Raw genomic sequence first — 25638 nt, forward strand, 5'->3', positions numbered from 1 at the left:
TGTATTTAGCCCTTTGAAGAAGATTCAGTAAATCCAACTACAGTGAGAAGTAACTTATTTAGAAAATAATGTCACATCCATGTGAATGATGTCCCCATACATCCAGTTTGTTCCATGAAGGCATATAGGATTACTGGACAGTGTTAAGCTGCATTCATACATTAGGCTCAAATCATACTTTTTGCCAAAATGTGACCCATTTCAACACAATTCAGATCTTTTCACCCCTCAAAAATTCAATTTGTTCCACTCGATACTAAATTGAATACGTATCCGAACGTTTTCAAAGTGTTTGCAGTCTGAGTGGTCCTGCTGCATCTCATCCAACTTTTACCTCATTGAAGTGGGACGTGTGTCATAATCCACATCAGAAAAAGTCAGACGTGGTAAATCAGAATGTAAACAATGTCTGCAGCAAGACACTTAACTTATCTGCTTTCTTTGTCTTTGTTATGATCTTGTGACAATACTGTCTGCTTTAAAATCGATCCACAGACTGCGGCGTCCGTTATTATCCATAAAAGTTGCGCTGCTGTTTGACGTCAAAGTTCTTCTTCTGCTCCTGCTTTGGAATCGTAAACCGATCGTCCGCTTGTGATCGCATTTAACCAGTGGTGTGAATAACCACGCAAAAACAACAAATGGACCTGAACGTAACCTTAAAGGCTTAAGTTCATCCACGTACAGCATTATGCAGACCCAAGGGTCAGCAGAAAGGTCAGGGAGGAAGTTGTGGGGAAGTTGAAAGCAGAGTTAGCTTATCAATCAATAACCAATGGCTTTAATGATCGCAAAAAGGAAAAGAATTCAATACCACAGCAAACCAACAAGAACACGTCCACCTGGACTGAATGGTGGACTGAAAGCAGTGGAGCAGCAGCCGGTGTTCTCTGAGTGCAAAGCAGACATACTTCTCTGTCCTTGAGCTTCATGGCCAGCACCAGCTGGTTCCTGTGGTGGGCCAGCGCTTCTCTGTAGCTGCTTTTAGAGAACAACGCCGAGCCGAGGTTCCCGTGAGCCCGGCATTCACCCGACTGGTCTCCTGCGAAGTTCAACGTACTCCCCGTTAGTCGCTTTTGACACCTTTTACACATGATCGTCTCTTTCGTTGTTCCATACCTAGAGTCTTGGTCACCTCCAGGTCCTGCTGCATGTGAGCCATGCTTTTCTCCACGTCTCCGAGGTTCCAGTATGCCGAGCTGAGAGCGGAGAAGACGGAGCCGCGCAGCTTCAGCGAGCACGTGCCGATCTTCAGCCCCGCCTCCAGCACCACCACCGAGGCGCCGTGGTAACCGTGCGTCAGCAGCTCCTGGCCGATGACGGACACCACCACGAACGGACTCTTGTCCAGCTTCATCCTCTGAAGCTGCTGGTAGGTGGGCTCAAGCGTGTCTGCAAGCAAAACGATGTCATTTAGAGAGAGAGAGAGAGATATGCATCCGAGAACCGACGGAGCTTCACTTCGTACAAATGAAGCAACGAGTTGTGACTGTGACTCTTCACTTGTGTTCAATACATTTGGCCAAAATGTAACGAAGCAAAGTATGGCTGATTGAACTTTAAAAATTCTGTAGCTTTATGGCATTAAAGCTGAAGTTTAATCAGTAATACTTTCATAACAAATCTATGTCAGATCATGACTTTTGGTTAATGTCAAGTTGCCATAATGAAGACATTTTGAATGATGTCAACTTTGTATTAAAAGTGTCATAATTTACTGAATGACACTTGATGACAACAGTCATACATATTCATGAAGACTTACTGATGTTCATGACGGTCTTATGACAGTCTTATTCACAACCCGTCAAATAAAGTGTTACCAAAAATTCAGAGATTTGACTTTTTAAACCCAGACATTTTCTTATCTTTTCCAGAAAATTTTGGAGCTTATTCTCAAAATTTCAGTTTTTTTCTAGCAAATGTTTGACTTTTCAAACCAAGTAATTTTCTTGTTTTTTTTCTAGAAGATATTTTTAGCATTAATCTCAAAACCTTTTTTTGTTTTTTAGAAAATTTTCAACTTTTGAAATACAGAAATGTCCTTTGTTATAGAAAATGTCTTAATTCTTTGGCACAAACTTACTTCTTCTCTCCTTTTTCTGTTTACAGTGTTCCTCATACATCGTTGTAAGTGATATGTAGCCTACAAATAATATTTCTGAAAATTGCTAATTCATGAGAAAGAGCCATTTGAAATGAACAATCTCATTCTGCTACCTTGGAACTAAATACATTTTTGAACTTATTCATAATTTATCAGTGTTTTTTTTATTAAACCTTGAAGAGAACTCTCTTCCAATCAGGAAAGCTTTATCTAAACATTGTTTGCGTTGACATTTCAGATTGAAAAAAATCTTTGAAATTGTATATTTTGGCTTTGAACGAGCAGCATGGTACTGGAACTCACAATGTAAAATACACCAATTAGTGAAAAAAGAACAACAGAAACAAAAACAAATTTCAACATGGTACAAATGGATCCAAAGAAATCAAAGAGTCAATCAAACAAAGGTCCAGAAGTCAAACTTTGGGAATCCAGTGTCGCTCATCAGTAAAGAAAAAGATCCTTCATTTTGGTAAGCTACAGTAAATGCTTATAGAGCAAAATTTATGAAGCATTCTCAATAAAACCCTCTGACATGTTGATGGGGTGTATTAACTCCGTCAACAAACCAGGAACCCTGCGACATTTTAGTTTTATTCAAAAAGCCCCCCCTGCCCCAAAAAAGGCAGAACTTCTAAGTTCAATCAAGACGTTTTGTCAAAAACAAGCAAACGAAAGACTCTTTGGACGGTGATGGAGTGTGGTGTAATATCCAGCAGCAGCTATGACAACACGACTTGAAACCGAATCCTGCGGCGGAGCAGCGACTGCAGATGTGTTACATGACAGGGAGGTAGTTCTGCCACCCAGGAGCAGCCATCCTCAGAACTTCATCCTCTGTAATCTTCAAAGCAAGCGATCCTCCATGTGTTGCTGGGATCGCAACGCTGGGGTAAGCAGCAGGCGGCCCAACAGGTGGGGCCACAGTGAAGGCCAAGAGGAGGAAGAGGAAGGAGGCAGAGACCGACCGACAGCGGTGAAGAGGAGGATCCTTCATGTCTTTTTTTCAAAGGGTTCTATAAAAATCAGACATTTCTGACAAGTTGACACCTCATCTCCCAAGGCAGGAGTTTGAGGATCAAATGATAGATGTCCAAGCTTTCGCTTCTTTAGTTTCTTGCAAGTATTTCCTGCAAGATTTGTCCTGCAGGGACAACAGGGAGACACTCTGACATGCAACAACTGATGCAACGGGTCTGATAAAACAAACTTAGGGTGTGCTCACACCAGACCCGTTTAGTCTGCTTTAGTCCAACTCTAGTCCATCTGTCTAGAAAGACCGGTTTGGTTGGGGAGGTGTGAATGTGTAATCAAACTCTGACTCTGCTCCACTAGCAAACCTCGGTCTCCGTTCTTTTGAAACGAACTCTGACGGCATTTGAATGAACATGTGAACGGGACTCCAAAAGCAGGAAGCAGACTGCTGGACAACTGCTGAAATCTGATCACACTCCAATTTTTGATCACATTTTGTGCAGAAGGAAGCTGAGGTTTTTCTGTGGTTTCCTTCAATGGTTGTTGTTGCAGCGCCACGACAGGGGAGGAAGTGAACAGGTTTTCACAAAGGGTTTGGTTTGTTTGACACAATTCTGTGTGAAAGTGAAATACACCAGACTCTCAGGTGTGAAAACACCTGAAAAATAACCATTTTCTTTCTTTAGGTTCAAAATAAGGCAACCGCTAACTGGTTGAGGGGCAACTTTATAAAAATCAGCTAAGCTAGATAATTTAAACAAGAGCAACTAATAGAGAGATCACTTATTCTTCTATTCTTACTGAGTAAGATTATATGGAAGGAGCTTTTACCCTTTATAATTAAAGCAAACTCACAAGACCATCCTGGAAATAACTTCATATGAATGACATACCTGTAGATGTTTTGATTTCATCTTGTATATGCTTCTCTTCTGTTACATCAAAACACTTTGCCTCATTTCCTGCCTTTGTCCTACTTTTTCATGGCTTTCTTTTCTCTCATCTCTGTTTCAAATCAGAGGTTCTTCCTTTTCAGTCAGAATAATCACAGACATTTTCCATCACACTCCAACAGGAGTCGTCTACTGAATAAAACAACAAAAAGAAAGTAGATACTGTCTTTTTGTTGCTTGGAAAGGATTCTTTGTTCCAGTATCTCTAACTTGGTTACATTTATATATATGAATATATAAATATATATTTTTTGTTTCAGATTTTTGTTGGACTGCTTCGGCATTGCTGTGGTTGAGAAGCATAGTGAGGTCATCTACATGTCTGGATTACCTCTGAGTGGTGATTTCATTGCCGCCTCCACCATGCCGACAAGCAGCTGGAGACTCTTGGGGTCCTGGGCGAGGCCCGACGCGAACGCCGCCAGCGCGTCGGCATGACGACCCAGATACTGCAGGGCAACCCCTTGTCGAAAGTAAGCCTGCAGAGACAAGAGCAATCCCAAATTTCTTTTGATCAAAATCATTGCTACAAATGTGTGGCAATGATTTTGATTGGCTGTTTTTACCGATCAGTCTCATATTATGTTGCCATGACACACAGACCGTTTTTGTAACAGATATGTTAAAAAAAAAATACATACTTTTACAAAAGTTATGTACTGCAGCTCTGAATTTATATTTAACATCTGAAATGCCAACCACTTGCTTCCATTTACACCCAGTGACAAAAAGGAAGGTGGTGAACCAGTGAATTTGTTTGATTTGGCCACAATCTGGAACATATGCAAAAGAAATAGTCAGCAACCCGATGTGGGAACCAATGGGTATGTGGGAATAGATCTGCGGAGAAGGTACTGGTACAAAAGACAAAACAAATAAAGGAAGGATTGTACAACACTGTAGATTTGACAGGAAACCGTATCAGGCTTCTACAATCACTGAGCGACTCATATTAATCCCAAAGTGATGAACGATGAACACTTACTTCGGGCTTGGTGCTTTAATTAAAGATAATTAGCCAGGTCGGGTTCAGACACACTTGGGCTGGATTTTTTAGGCCAAATCTAAAGTCCAATTGTCAAATAAGGCCAGCTTGGTTTGAAAATATAACAAATGACATTTGAAAACAACTTTCTGGTTTACCTCAGATTATCTTAGTCTGATGATGAAATACGTTTGATGACATTTAATTGTGACAAAAAGGGGAAAAAGTGCAGTCTGTGAGGCTCAAATGCCTTTTCACAGCACTGTGTTGGCAACACAGCAGTTATTCAGCGATCTCCACCTAACTGAACTGATTAAAAAGTCAATGCAGCATGGCACGCACGCACAGGAGCCGCACACTTCATTAGCAGCCCTCACACATTTTCTCAGCGAGACTAGAGACAATGAATCATGACATCAAATTCATGAGGAGGATCAAGCCGGCACGCTCCACAAACACACTCTCCTACTGCTGACCTCACTGTAACTTAATTGTCTTGTCTACCTCTGTCTTCACTTTCATTCTCCTCCTTCTCCCTCATTTATCATCCTGCCCTCTCTGCTCCTGTTCAACTTTATCTGTCATGACGGGGAGCGAATGAAGACAAAGAAGAGAGGAATTCGATTACGTGTTTGCTCTCGTTCCTGCCCGCAACTCTGCGCACCCACGCCGCCTTTGTCCCGGCCCTCGTCTTCAGACGGCTAGATTGAAACGAATGGGGTTGGCGGACAGGTTTAATCTAATGGCTGAAGACTATGGCTCGCTTTATGTTAGCGCTGATGCTAACTGTGAGCAGGTCAGGGTGTCACTTCACTTCTGATTAACGCAAAGTGGGATAAATTGTCAAGAGTTACAGCTGAGGCCTAAAACATGTTCTCGTTTATTGATGCAATCGTTGTAGAGCGTAAAATTAAAAAACAGCTTTTTTTTCTCTCGTAGGTTTAGGAAGCAAATTTCTATTAATATTTTAAGTAAAATCTTTAAATATCGTTAAGTGGCAATTGTAATTCAAGTCTGAATTTTTTTTTTTAAGTCCAAAGTAAGTCTTAAATCTCTGAGAGGCTAAACCAGCGGTCTGCAACATGCGGCTCCAAAGCTGCACGTGGTTCTTACATTTAATCTGATTTCTTGGTTAATGTCAAGATATCATAACAAAGACATTTTGAATAATGTCAACTTTGTATTCAGTGTCATGATTCACCGAATTACACTTTATGACAACAGTCAAATATTTATGAAGACTTACTCATGTTCATGACAGGTGTCAGGTTTATGTGTCATGACGGTCTTATTCACAACACATCTAATAGTGTTACTAAAGGACATTTGCTGAAAGAACAACACTCTCAGTGCTGCAAGTAAGCCAAAAGCTTACAAAAAATATGTACATTTTGCATTTAGGATGAAAAAAGTCCTTATGTCAGTGTATATGTTCTAGCCAGAAATCCTCAGTAATTACATTATAACATGATGAGAAGCACCAAAAAAAGTCCCTTTTGCATAATACCTCCCCTAAATATGCAGCAAGATAAGAGTCCATGTGTTAGTAGTCTAAAATTCCTCTGGTTTAGATTTTCCAAATACTCATAGTGAGAAAAATGAAACAGTTTTCACAGTGAGGTCTCCACTTTAAAGCAGCATCAGAAGGACAGGTTCTCACTTTGTTTGAGCTCAAAGCATCGATGCCAAGAGTCCATGCTGAGTGAGAGAGAGACAGCCGGCCGACCTCTGACCCCCATCCAAGCTGGAGAGGAGAACAGCAGGTCTGGACCGGGATGGGCAGCCGAGTTAGTAGCCGTGGCGACATACGGACACCCCACCTGGCTCCCCGACTCTACTTAGCACTTCCCCTCCAATCCGTCTCCCTCACACTGATTCGGCTCCTGGAAAGAGGATGTGCTGCTTCCCGTACCTTCTATTCTTGATCTTGTGGGACGGTGATTTCTATCAAACCAGGATGATTACATCCAAAGAGGAACATTACAATCACAGAACGTATGCAATTATCTCAGCGCGGCTGAGCGAGAGAGGATGTGTGTGCGGCACCATGTGTAAGATGGGGATGTGTGCAGTGGTGGGAGCCAAGATATGTGCAGGTGTGTGTGTGTGTGTATGTGTGTGTGTGTGTGTGTGTGTGTGTGTGTGTGTGTGTGTGTATTGGAGCTTTTGAGCCCTATCTGGGGTGTGAACATGCCAGAGACTAACAGCAGGGAGGGTCTGCCTCTACCACCACCTACAGCCCCCACACACACACCCATTCTGACTTTTAGCTCAGTCTGGCCCCGTTACCTGAGGGACACACAAAAGGACCGAGACGCCCTCACAAACAAACACCAGCGCCTCCTCTGTGAGCATCCTAAACACATCCTCTCCCTCTCTCCTTGTGTTTTTTCCAGCGGTGTTTTGAAACACTCTGAAAGAGCTTGTCAGATATCAGCGATTCGTCTGGACTGCAGGTATCTCCCTCCGATTCCCCGTCGGCCTCACAGACAAACCTTTCACCATCAGCTGACAGCTCTCTGTCCGTTAAAGCCAAGAGATCAATAAAAAGGGACAGGGCTAATTTAGCTGCTGTGTACAGTACTGCAGTCTGTTTATATTATTGATGTATGGTGTGCGTGTGTGTGCGTGTGTATTCATTTCTCTCTGTGCCCATAAAAGCATCCAGGGAGAGCTCTCGGCGGCTGCGGCTAATAATCGATCAGATGGCGACGCGAACGAGGCTGCCCACTGGGAAAACGGAGGAGTGCTTCGCTCAGCGGCTACTCCTCTGAGCTTTAAAACTTTGCCGTTTAGTTTCAGTCTCACAGAGTTTCTGTCAGCCGAAGCGGGGAGCTGCTTTGTTTCACATGAGAGCATTTTAAAAGCCCACTCCACAAAAGCCGTTCAGTAATAAACCGACAAACACAGCTCAGCAAACCAGACATTAGCAGCCAGAAAGCAGATACATCCCTCTAGAGCAGGTGTGTCAAACTCATTTTAGTTTTGGGCCAAATCAAAGGCTCTTAAAGGGCCAGTTGTGCCACAATGTGTTGATAAAACCTGTTCACAAACTGTTAATATGTCAATGAATTCTTAAAATTACATAATATTATTGAAGATCTTTTCAGTCCCTTCAGGAACTAATAATAAATGTGACTGTTTATTTACTTGCTGTATAAATCATGGACTATAATCATCAACTAAATTTTCAAGAAACTGGAGGGATTGATTGATATAAATTGGCAGTAAACAGATAAAAACTGCATTGATTGATAATATAATATTTAATCACACCTAGTGTTTAGTCTAGTCTGTGGAGGGCCACACAAAAAGCTATGGCGGGCCGGATTTGGCCCGCGGGCCTTGAGTTTGACACATGTGCTCTAGAGGCATTGGAGCTCATTTTGGCTTTACATGTAGGAAGAAGCAAAAGTCTCCCGCTGCAGTTTTAGCAACTTCTGCACTTTCATTTGTTGCACTGCTCTGCGCTGCACATCATTTTGTACAGGTGCTACACTACTGATAGAGTCTAATAGCACCAGTTTGTTGATTAGGGATGAGAAACAAACCAAAAATGAAAGATGGATGATTCCGATTCAATTAATAAACATGAAAAATTGATCTTAAAGTTAATTTATGATCTCATTTTCAGAAACTTAGGACCTTGTGCAGAATGTTTGCCATGGTTTATGACACATAATTTATCCTTCATCCTCCACATCAAAGCAAAGTCGAGATTAACCATGTATTAAATTCAAAGAAAATTTAACCAACAGTGGCACTCAACTAACATTTTTTGATAGCAGGGTATGTAACAAATTAATCACAATTAATCATATTTTAATATAAAAATGTATACTGAGAATATGAAAAATAGTTTTCATTCAAAAACATTTTGTTTGTCTGAATTAGTGAATAAACAGAGATGAGAACGGATGGATTTATACTAAAATACATATTCCAACACAAACTTAACGTCACGATATTTTCAGGTGCTATTGCAAATTTGCAATAACAATAAAAATAGTTTTAATTGATTTATAACGCCTGTTTTTAAAGGTGGCTGTGACTGCATGGCACAACAATTGCAGCACCAAATATACATACATATTGCTCTCAAAAACTTACCTATTTGTAAGACACTTCTTTCAGACACCAGCAGTCACATACAGAAGTGTAATCTGCATCACTAAACTACTGACAGTAACCGCACTTTACCATACTTTCAAATGTAGTGATATTTATTGATACTCCCATTGAAGAAACGGTGGAGAAAATAGTAAAATATTAACAATCTTGACATCATGGGACATTTTGGGGATTTGAAACATTAACTGGAATTTATTGTGACAATGACAAAACAAAATTCTTACCATGACAATAAATGATAAACAATAAACACTCCCTCCTAGTGACACAAAGAAAAGTATTCAACTTTGTGGTGTAAGGACTTGTTCGTATGAAATGATACATAGTAATTCTGACCTAAATGGAAAACTGAGAGCACAGACAAAAAAATAAAGATTATAAAGTAACAAAGTATGATGGAAAGTCTAAGGGAGCTTCAAGTCGGTTAAAAAAAGAAACGACTCATAAATCTGGATTGAGATATTTCAGTCTATGACAAAGTTAAGAAGAGAATGAAAACCTTTCTGACTTCTGCTCAGCTCTAAAGCAGAAACACATCAGTGAAAGCAAAACCCCGGAGTGCGAGTCATCCAGCGAGGGAGGTGTCGTTCGTGTCGGAGCAAAGGATGCGCACCGGATGAACAGATGCTTCAATTACCGCTCGTAACTCACATTAATCGAGAGCAGATGGGAGCACAAATGGCGGCGGGGAGAGAGAGAGCGTGAGCGAGAGTGGGCCTGACCGAGAGAGGATCACAAAAACACAGACGTGATAGAGATTGATGCGTTTGGAAATCAAAGGACCTGTGCTAAAAACGCCCAGACGAGATTTTCACTCTGGATCGAGATGGAGCGAAAGCCGATCTGACCCGACTTCTTTCCACCGCCTGCATCCTGAGTGAACACATTTAGCAGATAACAGAGGATGACGCTCTGAAGATAAACACATGAGAGACATGCAGGCATCATATCTGCTGGTACATTCACAGGAGATGTTAATTCAGTAAGATGCTATTTCAGCTGTAGGCAGGTAGAAGCTTAAGATCTAAAGGCTGTATCAAGACAGAAGTTAAGGGAAAAAAGTGTTTGCCCCTTTCCTGATTTCCTGTTACTGTGCATGTTTGTCACACTTAAGTGTTTCAGAACATCAAATCAGTTTAAATGTCAGTCGCAGACAATGCAAGCAAAAGCAAAATGCAATTCTGAAATGAAATCCAAAGCCTACGTGGCTCTTTGTGAAAAAGCGTTTTCCCCTGTTCAAACATAGCAGTTATTGTTGATTAGCGCACCTGAGTTCCAGTGTTTAGTCACAACCTGACCTGATAATTATTGACACACCTGGTCGCAATCAAGACGTTACTGAAACCAGACCGGGGTGAAGCAAAGAACAGCAAAAGATTCTCCGAAGCTGGATGTCATGCAGAGATCCAACGACATTCAGCAACAAATGAGAAAGAAAGAAATTGCCTGGAAAGGATGAGACTGAAATTTTGAAAGCTTTGGGGCTTCAGGTCCTCACAGTGAGCACCGTAAACAACACATGGAGAAAACGTGGAGCAGTGGGGAAGCTCGGAGCGGCGGACCCATCAGAATGAACCCAACAGTGCCGTCCAGCCTGAATCCTACTGACATGAGATTTTTTTAAATTGCCGTTTTTCCACTGAGCAAATTTGTCTTCGAAATGTGAAATTGTGCATTTATATGGTCAATGGAAGTACAGTTAATGTTCTGTTAGCTGTTATCTATTCTGCTTACAGTACAATGTAAAACATGTCTTCAGAAATCAATACAACGCCCATCATTAAATTACAAATTTGCATTTTAAATACTGCAATATTAACAGGAAGAAGCTATATGTGTCCCAAAAGGAAAACACAAAGACAATCTGAGTTGGATGTTTGATATTGTGAGGATAAATGCAACAGTAGAGGCAGATATTCTAAAAATTACGTTGCAACCTGCAGAAATGTAGTTAAGTCACAGGTATAAACCATGTCAGAATTAGAAAGGACGGCACAGAACTCAGAGTTTACACACATTTACCAGCTTATGGAAAAAGACACACACATGCACACACACTCACTAATTGGTGCTAGGTTAATCTGCATGAATATTTATCATCGTTTCTCTGGGACACTCACTAAGACGCGATAATTGAGTTGGAGTGGCTATAAGCACCGTTTCCACTGGGGCCAATAAAGATGTTACAGGACCAGCTGTGGACTATCCAATGGAGAGCTGCGCTGTTTCTTGTAGAATCACACACTTCTGTGTGGTGGAGGTAGAGTTGAACCTTTCAATTAGAAAACATATTTTTCTTCACGTAAAGCCCACACTCGTCAAGGTCAGCGATGAGTGGGCTCTTTTTGACACGCGAGTCTCTGATGCTGCACTTAACGTCACTCGTCTTTAACAACTGCATTCCTTTTTAACCAAGTGAGACAAACATCTCAACTGTGAGTCTCGGTACATGAAGAAAACACAATAAAAACCAACAATCTATCCTGAGTGAAGTGAGTAATCACTCTGTGGAAGTCTTCCACGTCCTCCCACATGAATGCAGCTGCTGGATTTGGCAGCTGCTCTTGTGCTGTAATTGCAAAATTCAGTTAGAACCTCATGTGAATTAAGACGATGCAGACCGGGGTTCTGTCAGTGAGCGAAAGCTGCGCTACTCCATCACGCTTAGGTCACTTTTGCAAAGATGTGGCCGATCAAAGTGACAGGAGCAGGAAACATCAGGCTGCAGGAAGTTTTCACCTTCCAAACTTCATTATTACAGACTAATAACTTACAATAAAGACTTACAGACATCAACAATGCAACCAAATAAATTATATATTCATAAATTAGTGCTGATAAATAATTTCAGCAGTAAAATATTTCATATTATTTGCTACTTTTATCATTTCACATTCTAATTGTATATGAGAGAATGAGTGTTATTCTTTAATGTGTTTTTTTGTTTTTTTTTAACAGAAATTTAGACTAAATTTGCCACTTTAGGAGTTCTGGGTAAAACACGTTTACAGACAAAAAATGTTTTTATTGTGCAAAGTGAAAAATGTATCAATTTTGGCCACTTCTGACTTTAATACCGTCTTCTCTCAGAAAATGCCCTTTTTGTAATCTGTATACTCCAGTTAACGATTGATTGATTACTAAATTGGTTGCTAATTATCTCAACAACAGTTTCATCATGATTAATCGTTTAAGACCTTACATGAGACGGTAATAACCAACACTACAGACTAATAAGAGTTAGAAACTAAACTAACACTACTGTGGTGACAATAAGTAGACAGAATTATTGCTTCCTGTCATTTGGAAAGACAACTGAGAGCTGCAGAAAAAGTTCCAGATGAAAAAGTTCTTATTTAGGACATAAGATCCTGTTGTAGACAGAAAAAAACCCTGAAGTGTGTGTGTGTGTGTGTTCATTGTCTACTGGCTCAGGGGTCACAAGGTTAAAGAGGTGCTGCTGCTGTGAGTGCTGCTACAGCAGAGGGAATTTATCAGCTTCTCTTTGAAATGTGATTTCTGGAGGTCAACCAAGAGAAGCAGCTGACGGTTTTTTCTTTTTTTTCATTCTCTGTTTTTATCTGTCTTAAAGTGGTCCAACCTTAACTCGGCTGCAGCTGTTCAAACACCTGATCCCTGGCACTTACTCCGCAGGCTTCCAGAAAACACTGTTTGCAGCTTGAGCACACAAACATGCGAGCCACAAGTGTTACTTTCCACTAAGTGCATTTTAAGTCTGCCAGGATAAGCAGAGTGGGACGCCTGGGACTTTGACGCGAGACTGAATAAAGAAAGAAAGACAGAAGAAGAAGAATTATCTCTGTCTCAACCGAGTTAACCTCAGCGAACACTCCTCTGGTCTCTGGGTGACCAAAAGCAATTCCCTTTCTTCTTTTTTCTTATCTTTAGACGCAGAACTCAAGTCATTCCCTTGATGCTCTCGCGGATGTAAAAACACTCCCAGGCCCCGACACCCCATATCTCTCTGGACCTAATCCACACACACACACACACACACATACACACACACACACATACACACACACACACACACACACACACACACACACACACACACACACCTACACACACACACCTACACACTCGCATGTCAGCACGCGAATGGAAAAATATGCACAAAGGGGAATCAGGCAGTGAGTACCAGCAGCCTTCTGATCATGTTGACTGTATTGCAGTGGAGGGGTCGTTCCTGGTTTCCTGGGTAATCAGGCTGCCACTCAATGGGAAGCTGCTGGATTTGTGGATGTTCGTTAAGATGGGTCTGATTGCCCTGTGACAAAACAGAAGCATGTCTACCAGCATTGGTTTTTTTCCTTTACATTATTCCTTCATCAAAAACATCCCTGAAGTGTTGCTTCATTCTTTCATTCATGTTTGAGAAACCCTTTAATCTCCCATGGCAACCATTCCAGGATGCCTAAATACGTCCTCCCACAAAGCCCCGCCTATTTCCACAGAGCTCCTCTTCCACTCAGCTCCTTCAGACTAGCCAGCAGCAATTAGCAAACACCTGCTGGAACTATCCAGCCCAATGCTGCTATGAAAGATGTTGAAGGCTTAGCGGAGGACCGTTGCTATGACAATGTGTCAGGAAGAGCAGGAGCTTCTTAAAGAGACAGAGGCCCAATTTCAAGGTGTTATATTGAGAAGTGAAATTTCTTTTGAGTCACATTTTATATGTGAAGCATTTTCATAATAAGTGAAGGTAATGAATTTACTTGCTTGTGCTACAAAATGGCACCAAGTCCTGGAAAATAACACTGCTGCAGGTCAGATACTAATAAACGTCATGGAAACCTTACAAGTCGAATTAGAAAACTCAACAAGACAATAATTATAATGCGATGCAAATATTGTATTTTCTTAAAGGTACTGCAAGAGCTATTAATATTAGTTAATTATACAGCATTTCTATAACAACTGAAGGCAATGTAGTTACTTTATTGTGGTACTATGAAACTCCTTTAACTAGAGCTTCATTAGAGAACTAGCTTACTAGCATAAATTTGAAATTAAGAAAAAAACTTTACATCTGTGAATTGGAAAGAAGATTACATAAATCTACTCTGATGATCCAACATAAAACTTGAAAAAGCCACCTGAAGTCCACCTGTGTGTAATTTAATGTTGGTACAAATCCAGCTATTCTTGTGATGTTTGTTGAACAAACAGCCAGAGAACAGCAGCCACGGTCTGAAACAGGATTAGGTTATAAAACAATACTAATTCTTCATGGTTTAAACACATCAACTCACCGCTATCCTTATGTTGTGTATACAGTATGTTGCTTTATGTTTTTGAAACCCTACATTGAGTCCCAGGGCTGGAGCCTCAGACACCTGCCTTCCCCGTCTGTCTGTGTTGTCTTCTTGGGACAGGCTGCAGTTCAGCTGAACTAAAATTAAATCCCACTGCGCTTCTGCACGACGACAATGAACGTATTTGGAATCGGATTCTAAAATCAGGTTCATTTTAATATCTAAAACCTGACATAAAGAGACTTTCATTCCTCCGTTTTAACACTCGGGCTTTTTATCGTTTTAACCTTCCGCCCATCGCAGCGTGCGCAGTCCGGGCTTTCCCCCTCTTAATTAGGCCCGAATCGTCCGGGGAGAAGTGAGGAGGGCAGCAGGAGGGCAACAGGGAGGGCAACAGGGAGGGCAACAGGGAGGGCGGCAGACTGCAACAGGCTCCAGGGACGAACAGAGTGCATGAACTTCCCACTCTGTGAGTCAGGGCGAGGAGAGAACACCGTCCTAATGGTTCCCTGCAAAGTTAATTAGAGCGGCTCCGTCTGGAAAGCCTGGCCCAGATCAAGCTCACAATTTGCAACAACTCACATTAAAGGCAGAGAAGAGCACTCAGCCGTTAATGCGCCATATCCTCAGTGCTCTGCCATCCCTCTGATCTTGGAAGCATACTTTTGCTGCTCAGAACACTGGATTCATTTTATGTATGAGCGCTGCATGTACGTTCATGTTTCTTTTTTGCCCCCCCCTTTGGCTAGCTGATTCAGCCACAGCTCCTTTTTCAGCCTCACTAATCCAATTAAAGGATTATCTGTTTTGAACTTGACGGATAATAGCAAAAGAAAGGAAATGTACATGCCGTCACATTACAAGCTTACCGTCCATATGCAGATTATTAATTATTATTTCTTTTTTTTTTTTTTTTCTCGAATCATTTAGGGAAAATGGAACAAATGTCAACAGATGGATTGAAAATAAAGAGGAGGAAAAAAGCCTGTGAAGGGAATCTATTCTGTGAATTACAGAAAAAATCTCATTTATTGATATTTATGTTGAATAAATGATGCTTTTGGGCTTTTCGTTGCTTATAAAGAAATCATGCAAAGCTGTTCACGTCATATACATCTTGAATAACTTTGTGAAAGAAATAAGTTAATTTTACCTATCTTTTTAACTTAGCAACATGGCGGGTTAATTATTATACTACACATTGAAAAAGGTAAAGATTTGAGGTACTTCACAGCCTTCCTTCACGCTTCACTGTGATTTTTTTTCTACCCTCAAAAATGTTCTCAGTGTTGAACCCATAGCAATGTTACTGGAGGTAAAATACAGCATGTAGCGAGAAGGGAACAGAAAGCCAAAATCACGTTTTACTGCAGAGACGGGTTCAGCGTGGTCCCTGGATCTCCAATAATGCTAATTAGTGGGTCTGGGTTCCTATTGTACAGTTTTTATATCAGAGTGGAAAGAACATCCCAGGGTGGATCTGTCCATCTCGGCTGCAAAATATATACACACTCTCTTTATTAGCAGAAAATTACACCCGAGCATGCCAGACCTTGAACAAGATGGCCTCCAGCTGCGGAGGCCATCCGCTGAGGCACAGTTGACCAGCGCTGGACAGAAACAGTTTAGGAAGATGTCGGCTGTCCACTGAGCCTTAGTTCCAGCTGTGACGTCCAGATGATGTCACAGAATCAGGCGCAGACAACACGAGAGAATAAATCCATGTTCCCTGGTATCAGCTGTTCAGGCTGGTTTTGGGGACATTTTCTTGGTACATTTCGGGTTCTTTAGTACCAACTAAGTATTGCTCAAACACCACAGGCTATCGCTGGCCTCTGGTTGGCTTTCCATACTGGCAAATGAGTATGCCAGTATAGTATACTGGCATAGTATTAATTGAAGCCAACTTCAATTAATACTTGAACAAGCATGCTTGTTTATGCTTGATGTCACAAGCATAAACATTGTGTGGCAACCAGTTTTCTTAATAAAGTTTCCTTTAAAAAACAAAGTATGACTAGCCCACCTATAATAGCTACATATCCAAGGCTAACGCTCGCCTATATGCACTAATGGTCAGAAGAGGGAGAAGGCAATGCAGTGGCAATGAGCTTAAAGCAGGGGCACCAAACAGGGGGAAAAGTTAGGACAACTCTAAGGGTTTTTCTTGTGGAGGACAAGGAGCCTTCCACAATTTATTTATTTAATTCCATGAAGAATTAAAACACATCTGAAAACACTTTGCACTGAACTCCAGTTCAGTGCGAAGTGTGGCTAAAAATAATGTCAACTTTAATTTTGAAAGTTGTAGAGTTATCAGTCATTAAAGGTCATTGTTCTGATCTAAAATGTGAAACCCAGTGTTCGTTTTCTAACTTCTTTTTGTGTGTGTAACTTTGTTTAGAGCACAGACGTAATAAACACGTCTCACAAATGGAGGCTGTTTTTCTAGATTTGATCTCCTCAGGACATCGTTTGCAGCTAACTCACCCTCATTAGGAAGCCAGTCTGCTGATGAAAGAATGAGTTTAAATCAGTTCAGACCGAAGCACTAAGAGCTGGAAATAGGATGTTATTTTTGTGCTTGGGTTACACAGCAACACATCCATTGTTTAAAAAAAAATCTCATCAACCTTACCTGAGCGAGCTGATCAGCCAAGATCACAAACATTTCTAGTGTCTGAACAGGAAAAACTGAGTTAAATATATATATTGTTCTGATGATTTGTTCCCTTTTCATCAAATTATTCAGACTTCTAAGCTTTTTCTTGAGAGATCTTATACTCTCTGGATCAAACACAAACTTTTCTCTCATCCCGTTTTGACTGCTCCAAAAAGACCACAAATATTTTCCAGACACAAAATTTGCTTTCGAATTTTACATATTTGACTTGCCACCCCACGTAGTTCAATATGTTTAAGAAGTGCTGCTACTCTTACATTAGTACAATTGTGGCTGCTCTACCCACCTCTAGTTGTGTTTAGTAGGATGTTTTGCTTACATAGAGATATAAACAAAGGTCATAAAATCAACTTCCCACAGAATTTATTCTTTCTAGTTGAAACGATATGTTTGCAAAGCCAAAATCTTCCATTAGAAAAGTAGTTAATCTAGTGAACACAATGTCTGGACGGGTCAAAGCCCTAAAAACACCAGAATGCAACACATTGAAGCTTTGGAGACGTGTAATTCTGCTGTCAGAACAAGTGCATATTTAGCTTCAACGTTGTGTTTTTGGATAAACTCATTTCTCAAAGTTAATTCCCAGCATTCCCACACAAGGTTGATGGGAAAACATAATCCTGTTCCAGAAAATGTGCTTCCTTCAAAAATATTTGCTGTTGCTCATCACTTCCTCTGTTAATCCAAACACACATTTTTTTCCCCTCCCGTTATTTTCCTCCGTTTCTCCACTCAGGTACATCGCAGAGGAGGTAAACATTCTGCCGCTGGTGTCACATGCAATAACTACTAATGGCGGCGGTCCAAAAGGGCAATTAATTTTCAGTGATAGGGCGCCTAGTTTTTCCCTCTCCGCCTGCGTGCTTCCAACTCTGGCTTGCGTTCTCTCGCTCGCTAACGCCCTGGGCTCATCAGTAGCCATGGCCCACTTTCAGATCAATTTAGACGAGCTGCTTCTGTATGAGCCAGCCAATGAATTGAGATGTCACGCCCATTGTCTGCCCATTACAATTCAATTTGGGAAAAGAAACGCTCTGAAATGTGATTATAGGCAATAGATGGGCTGTGTTTGTGTCTGCATGAAAAGCAGAATGGGAGAAGCCCAGAGGGGTGAATTGCTGTGCGGAGATTTTCTATGTTTTCCACCTTTCAATCAGCACTTTCATATTCTGAGGAGACTTTTATATTTTCAGCTACAGTGATTTGGTATAGCTTTTTCAGACAGCTTGACATTTCCCCACTGAAATACAGCAGGCTGCAACACAAACACACCCAAATAATCCAAAAGCTTGAAGGCCATTCAAACACAGGTTCATATTTTATTAATGCAACCTGTCTACTTTGATATCATATGCAACTCTGATTTAATAAGGTCAAGGCAAGCAATAAAGATGTCCTCTTCAGATATATGTTTTTGTAGAGCGAAGCGACCCGTAGCGGATTTAGACAACTGGCTTTCTGATGTATTAAAGCTGATATGCCATGAAAGAACCTGTGAAAAAAATCAAAGCATAACAAAAATGGCAGACGATGCTGGATAATAAATCAATAGTAGTATATTCTGCAATGATCAATATCAATAGATAATGCCTCTGCCAGAACATCCAATATTCAATATATAGATGAGTGACAAAACTGAGCCAGAACCGCACAGCATTCTGGGAGATGTGGGCAGAGGAGAGGCTGTACGTGCACAACCTCTCACAACGAGCTAAGCAAGGCAACGAACTCACTCGCTCTTTGGTTACCTAACAACAACTTTACTTGCACGGCAGCAGTTTCAGGTTTCAGCGCCGTGCCGCACAGCGGATTAAAAACAAATAAAAAGAAAAAGCAGCGTGGAGCGGAAACTTTGGTTAACACAGGAAAGGTCCCGTCAGCAGTTTGGCAGCATGTAAGGTATTTAAAACCAAAAAAACTAATCAATAGTTATAGACAGACAATTACATATATTGACTGATACGCTGAAATGCTTATGTCATGATAGGTTTTTTAGCTATATCATCAAGACGTGATGAGACATAACCTCTCCAACTTTCCACGCTCGTGCTAATTCTCAATGGCAGACTAGCTCTGCTGGTGATGACCCGACGCTGAAGTATTGTAATAGAAAGTTATGACAACACAGGGTGTGGTAACAGTACAAGAAATTTGATTTACAGGGATATGATGGCAATATTAGTGTGTGCAAAATTCAGTATAATTGTGAGCTAATAAATTGTAAGAGTTCTGAACTTGAATTTTACATGTTAAAGTAATGGAGCTTTATGGAATGATGAATGACATGATATAGGTGAAAAGGAAAGGAAAAAATAAGCGCATGTCGCAATATTTACCCATGTTATTGTCATGCAAGATAAAATTCTGCTTCTACTTTTGCAGCTTTGCAGGATTTTGTGTTTGTTTGTCGCAAAGTCTTAATTAAAATCCAAAAGGTCTTTGGTTATAACCTGACAAAATGTGTAACAACGATTAAACGGAGTCAATACTTTAGCTAGCAGCTGTTAACTCTTGAGGAATCCACCGTCCTCTTGGACCTGAAGCTCCAAGAGTCATGGCTTAGATCCAATCTATTGTCCCTATGATGCTATTAATAGGTTTGGCTACTAAACACATGCACACACATCATCCATTTTCTCTCTGGTATTCTCAAGCGAGTCTTCTCTCTTTCACTTTTCCTTTCTTTTCCACTTGTTCTCCACCATCATCCACCACCTCCATCTCCACCATCTCACTCTGGCGAGGAAGCGAGACCTTGACGGCGTTCTGCGTTTCCAGCATATTCCGCATAGCAGACAACATTCCTGAAGATGTGCTCACTTTCGCTGGGTCCACTCAATTCTTACGGGCACTTTTTTTTTCTTTCTTTTAATGGATTTTGTGTGACAGAATCTTTTTCCAGGAGAAAAGCCAAAACGAAAAAAGGCAAGAACACATAAAGAAGCAGCGTGAAGGACAGAGGGGACCCATCCCGTCCAGGCTGAGAGGAAGAAAAATATGCGACATTTAAGTTTGTTTCGGGAGTAGAGAACAAAAAGAAACTGTGTTTTTAGACTCATTTTCAGTAGAATATTTACATTGAACATATTGGGGGTGTCAGTTTTTACAGTGATCCATCTCTTGTGTTCAGTTTGAGTTTTACCGGATCACTATTGTTGCTTTAGGTCAGGCCTTTAAGTATGTACTTCAGACTGGGTGAATGTATGTCTGACTTTTCTACCTTTATCTTGTCTTTGAACATTTGGCACGTCGTTCTTTTGAAGCCTCCCTCTAAACAGAAACTACACAGAGTAATGAGTTTCTGGTGGCTCCGAGTTAAATCTTATAGACACAACTTTCTTTTTATCTTTTTTTTCCCCTACATCTCTTGATATTATAATTCGGTGGTAAAAAGCTATTTCAAACGTGTTTCACCAGTCCAAAGCAGAGTTCGACTCTTCTCAGAAATTCTCTTCACTGCCCCTGTTCTCAGGAACGTTTCACACTTATTTCAACCCCAATGGGTTGAATTTTCACCAATGTAAGGTTCAAGGTAGAAGTTGGGTCTGTGGTGACTGGACAACAAGATGTTACTCTTTGCCAACATAAAGTGTGGTTTTAATACAACCTATTCAGCTCTGCAAAGTACTTAACCTGAGATCATTTTCTAGTTAATAACACTGTAAAAACATGAGTGAAATGACTCCTGAGGTGTGGATAATGTGCAGCCACAAATATTTCAAATAAATGAACTTGAGCAGCAGCAAAATAAACTTGAGTCAGGATTAAGGCCTCCACTCAGCTTGAATTAAATCAATTTAAACAAAAGTAGATGTGTGTATTTGTGAACATTTAAACACAGAGTGTTAGTACACCACAGTACCTTGATACTTCAACTCTAATAATACAGCTTCCATTGGAGTTGTGCTTGGCCAATGTGTTTAGCAGATGTTACAATGAACTGGAATTCATTTCAAATCTTAAAATTTTAGGTAAATAGTTCCACTTTTTGAGTTTGAAGTACTAATGTAACCACTATGAACTGATCTAGACTTGGGTAGTTCTGATTTGCCACATTTCCTGTCGTATGACATGAATGTTTGATAATTAAATATGAAGCACTGCCCACATCATAGCTTGTTTCTGAGGGTTTAGGATCATTTAAACAAATGTTTTTCCATAATTTGGTACATTTTCTGGGGTACAAATTCTTTCTAAATACTACTTTTTAAATCAAGTCGTTATTGCTTCTAGAAAATGTTCCTGCATCTTCACAAGGCTTCATAAAGGTTTATCCTTGACCCTGTAAATATTTTTGTGGAGGTGTTATGTTAGAAAATGGTTGTCAAATGAAAATGTGAAGTCTTTTTCTTTTCCAGCAAATACCAATTCAATTAATTGAAAACAGCAGTCCGTTTGCTAATTTTCCTCCAGTATGAAAAATAGTTGATTGCAGTTAAATGATCATAGTTCAATAGGCTTCTTAGTGATAATAGTATGTCCAAAACTTCTTCAATCTAAAAGTCCAAAGAATGAGTCGAGTGAAAAAAGAATTTGATCAACTTTAACACCAAAGTCACAAACAGAGAGAGGTCATATCTGAGCAAAGCATGGATCAGTTCATGTCTGACAGCACACATAAGTCCCATGAATTAAAAATCAAATATCTTGACCCATTCATCAATCGCAACTTACTCTCCACGGCAACTTTGTGGCTTTGCCTTGAATGGCCACTGAGTGTTGTCATTAAAGTCAGTCTGAGCTCTGCTTTACAATGAGCTTCCTGTAAAAAAAAAACAACAAACAAAAACACCTATGCAGTTGTTTTCTAATGAACAAAACTATGAAAATCACGTTTACTGCAGAGCATTGAGAGCAGAAGAGACAAAATAATGACCTTGGCTCATTTTTCATCCATGTACTACAGAGCTCATTTCAATAAATAACTCATTCAAATCATGTACTTTCTGTCCAACTGACTAAATCCCATTTGTTGGTTGGTCATAAAGCACAGGAGGGAACACAATTAATCTATTCTTAAGATTCCACCACAAATTCTCAGTCATGTTGAAGAGCTGGACTCTGCATAGATCGCTCCAAAACATTAGTTTCAGGACCTGGCCTGTTTAGTCTGCTTTTATCAAACTCTAGTCCATTTAGTAAGTTCAGTTTGTTTGGGGAGGTGCGAACACGCAGTCAAGCTCTGATGTGAATTCCAGTCCGTCTACAAGGCTTGGTGCGGTTTAAATGCATATGTGAACGCTAAGTGGACCAGAGACCGCTCTAAGAGCGTGAAGCAGACTACAGCGCAGGGAATTCTGGGCAAATACAACCAAAGCAAATCTGAGAGTCCAGCGCTAGTAGAAGAAATGGTTTGTACTAACAACAAAAGAGAAATCCTACAACCGCTGACATCTGACTCCGCTCCTTTTTTGTTTACGTTTTGTGAAGAAGGAAGTTGTGTCCGTGTCTTCTCGGGTTTTTGTGTCATTTCCTTGACACAGCGCCACCACAGGCGAGGAGGTGAACAGGTTTTTCCAAGGATTTGATTAACTTGAGTCAGAGGAATGTGAAGCGAAACTCACTATCTGAAAAAGTAGCAAATGTTGCAGTTTTGGTCCCCAATCCAACAGAGTCTATCAGGTGTGAAATACACCCTCAAGCTCAGTCAGAATAAACATGTCGGTAAAATTAAAGGATCACTTCAAACCGAAATCTGACAAGAGTATGAATTATTCTGGCCTTAACCGTATGACTGATGTTAGCCAAAGATGCTGATGCTGGGGAAAAAAACAACCAGTTTTTGACACATTTCCTTTTTTTTCCTAAGAGTCATTACAGGCAGATGAAGTGGTTCTGGTCTGATGTTTGTGCACATCTGTTCTGGTTCAGTGGGCCCAAAGTGAAGGATCTACAGAGAGGAGGGGGGCGATGCGTGTCGCCATTGTCTCATTCAAACAAGGTTACAGACAAACTTTACAGACAAAAGGCAAGAAAACCCAGAGGAGCAGGAAGGATGGCAGCAGAGGGGAGGAGGGTTACGAGGCACCATCCTCTTCTTGTAAAGTATATATTGTCGTTATGTGAAAGGAAAACTGTTTTATACCCACTCCCCATCTCCAAGGATGGGTCATAAAAAAGGAAGATGGAAGGAGCAGATGAACGGAGGGGAGAAAGAGAGGGAATAACGTCGTCCCTGGGACATATTAGAACTCGGTAAGAGACGGTGTCTCTGCAAGCAGACACAGTGACAGGCGTGAAATAAGCTGAGAGGTGTATCAGGAGGACGGAGACGGGGAAAACAGGTCCTGAGGATATCGGAGCCGTGCAGCTCTATAAACATGACAAGCTCCCGGAGGAGAGCTGTCTTCTCGTCTCTCTGAGGGGGCACTGCAGCGTTGGTCACCACTTGGGGAGTTCCTTCATGCAAAATCATTTTCTCTTGTTCGCAATTCAAAGTCGGAAGGAGAGGCAAGAGACACAACAGTCATTTAAATCTGCTTTTCCTCACCGCTGAACCTCAAATATGCTTCTCCCCCCAAACTATGCTGAGAAATCTGTTATTCTAAGGTTAGATATAGGAAGTGTTATGTTATAGGGTATTCATATACAGTCAGTCCAGGGCTTCACCAGGCTTCATTAGCGCCCCCTCCAGGCTAAGTGTTGTTTGTTTGCTCTGGTCAAAAGCCAAAAAAACTGCCTGGGGTTTTTTCAACTGTTTGATGAGCTGAATTTTAAAAAAAAATCCCTTTGGTTTTGCTCCACCAGGTCAACTTTCTGAACTATGGATGCATCATGAGCATCCATAGCATTCATTGTGCTGAATTCTCCGATGAATTCAGCACAATGAAGACGCAACGTTCACTTCACATGCACTTACCCATATCAGTGTCTATTTGTAATATTTAATTTATACACTCTGTTAGAATTTTTTTTTCTCCTAAAACCTTTTTTGGATGAGAAATATCTGAGGAAATGAACTTATAATGTCACAAAAATGTCATGAATTTAGTCAGAGGATCCGATTTCTCTAAAGCAAATTAGAATGAAAGCCTGATTTTTTTGAGAAAAATGCATGTACATTTTTAGATTCAGTGGTGCAAAATAGTCCTAATTCAGTTGGAAAAAGCATAGACAACTTCCCAAAAATTTTTATTATAACCCAGAGTTGTTTATTGTGGTTATTTAAACAGCAGTTATAGTGACAGCAAGAATGGGTTAAATAAAATGGTTAGAAGCAACATGGCAATGTATTATAGCCAGTACTGCTTATTCACTGGAACTTCATTACCACTTCTTCGCTGTGTTCACATTCCTGGTCAACTTTACACGTTTTTTAACTCAAAACACCGGTGGATGACTGCTCCACTACAGGGCTTAGCAAGTTTTCTTGGAAAAACTCTGCTGTTCCTCCATGATGCTGCCTCATTATTTTGCTTTCGGGTTTTAATGTGCATATTTTAAAGACGGTTGTAAAGTCCCTCTATATACTAAAATCTTTAACGTGATTGTCTGATTTGCAGAAAAGTTGTGAGGACTGGGGAAAATTGAAAGTTCACGCAAAAATTTGCGAATGATAGTTGTGATTTTTCTAGAGGAAAGTTTGTCTTGTCTGGACCTTGTGACAGACTGGCGACCTGTCCAGGTGACCCCAGCCTCTCGCCCGCAGCTGGATAGAAAATGGATGGAAAAAAGCAGAGCTGCTGCTTTGCTCCTGATCCGCCTCCTGATTATGTTTGAATATTGTAACAAAAACCTGCTATGTTAGGATGGCTGGGCAAAGATACCTTTAAATTTGTTATGTGTAATGTTCATGAGGAGTGAACCTCCTGTCATATGGATCAATGGATGGATAATAAAAAAATAAAAAATTTTGACGTAAAAGTAATTTGACCACAAAAACTATTCATTATTATTATTATTATTTATTACCGTTCTATGTGTATTTAAAGCCTCACAGAAGCAGCTCAGGGACCTACTCTGAAAATCACTAATGAATGCTAGTGATCTCCAGAGCTTCAGGCAGCACTGCATTAAAACCAGACATTCACTCTGCAGTCGCTGCTTGGGTCCAGCAACACTTCTGGAAACCATTGTCAGGGAATAAAGTCCATCGCAGCAATCGCAAGTGGAGTTAAAAGAAAAAGAAAAACAACCAGAAAGAAACCAGATCCAGGAACACTGCAGCTTTGTTTGTTTGACCTGAGCGCCTTTAATAACGTGGACCGAGAGGAGGAAGAAACTGTAAAACTCTGTAAAAGCTAATTGGACTGTTTAGGAAACTCTATTTGGAAATGACTGACGCGCTATTCTCCGCGTCGACGCAATCAGCACACAGTTCAGTAGCTGCCATCTCTAGCTGCTGTGACGAGCACATCTGCTCTACTGTGGTCATTTGGAAGAGATTGGTTGTTGTAATTTTGAACAATTTATACACTTTTTGTGTCAACAATAGATCAGATTAAAATAAAATAGTCAGTGAATGAAAAGGAGCAACAAATTCTTAATTCCAACAAAGGGCATAACTGTCTCATCAGGATTGAAGA

At 40.6% G+C, this 25638-nt stretch overlaps 1 protein-coding gene across 2 annotated transcripts in view; it reads right to left on the minus strand.

Annotated features, from left to right (window-relative positions):
* ttc28 (tetratricopeptide repeat domain 28) overlaps window positions 1-25638 on the minus strand; it is a 100534-nt gene that overhangs the window by 37158 nt on the left and 37738 nt on the right. For both annotated transcript variants that reach the window (XM_055060736.1, XM_055060737.1), the window contains 3 exons: window positions 4367-4514; window positions 1120-1392; window positions 912-1042 (listed from right to left, as the gene is read on the minus strand). In XM_055060736.1, coding sequence (XP_054916711.1) covers window positions 912-1042; window positions 1120-1392; window positions 4367-4514 — 552 coding nt within the window. The remainder of the gene's footprint in view (window positions 1-911; window positions 1043-1119; window positions 1393-4366; window positions 4515-25638) is intronic.

The sequence above is a fragment of the Poeciliopsis prolifica genome, unplaced genomic scaffold (assembly GCF_027474105.1).
Source record: "Poeciliopsis prolifica strain line A6 unplaced genomic scaffold, Auburn_PproV2 SCAFFOLD061, whole genome shotgun sequence".
Lineage (NCBI taxonomy): Eukaryota > Metazoa > Chordata > Actinopteri > Cyprinodontiformes > Poeciliidae > Poeciliopsis > Poeciliopsis prolifica.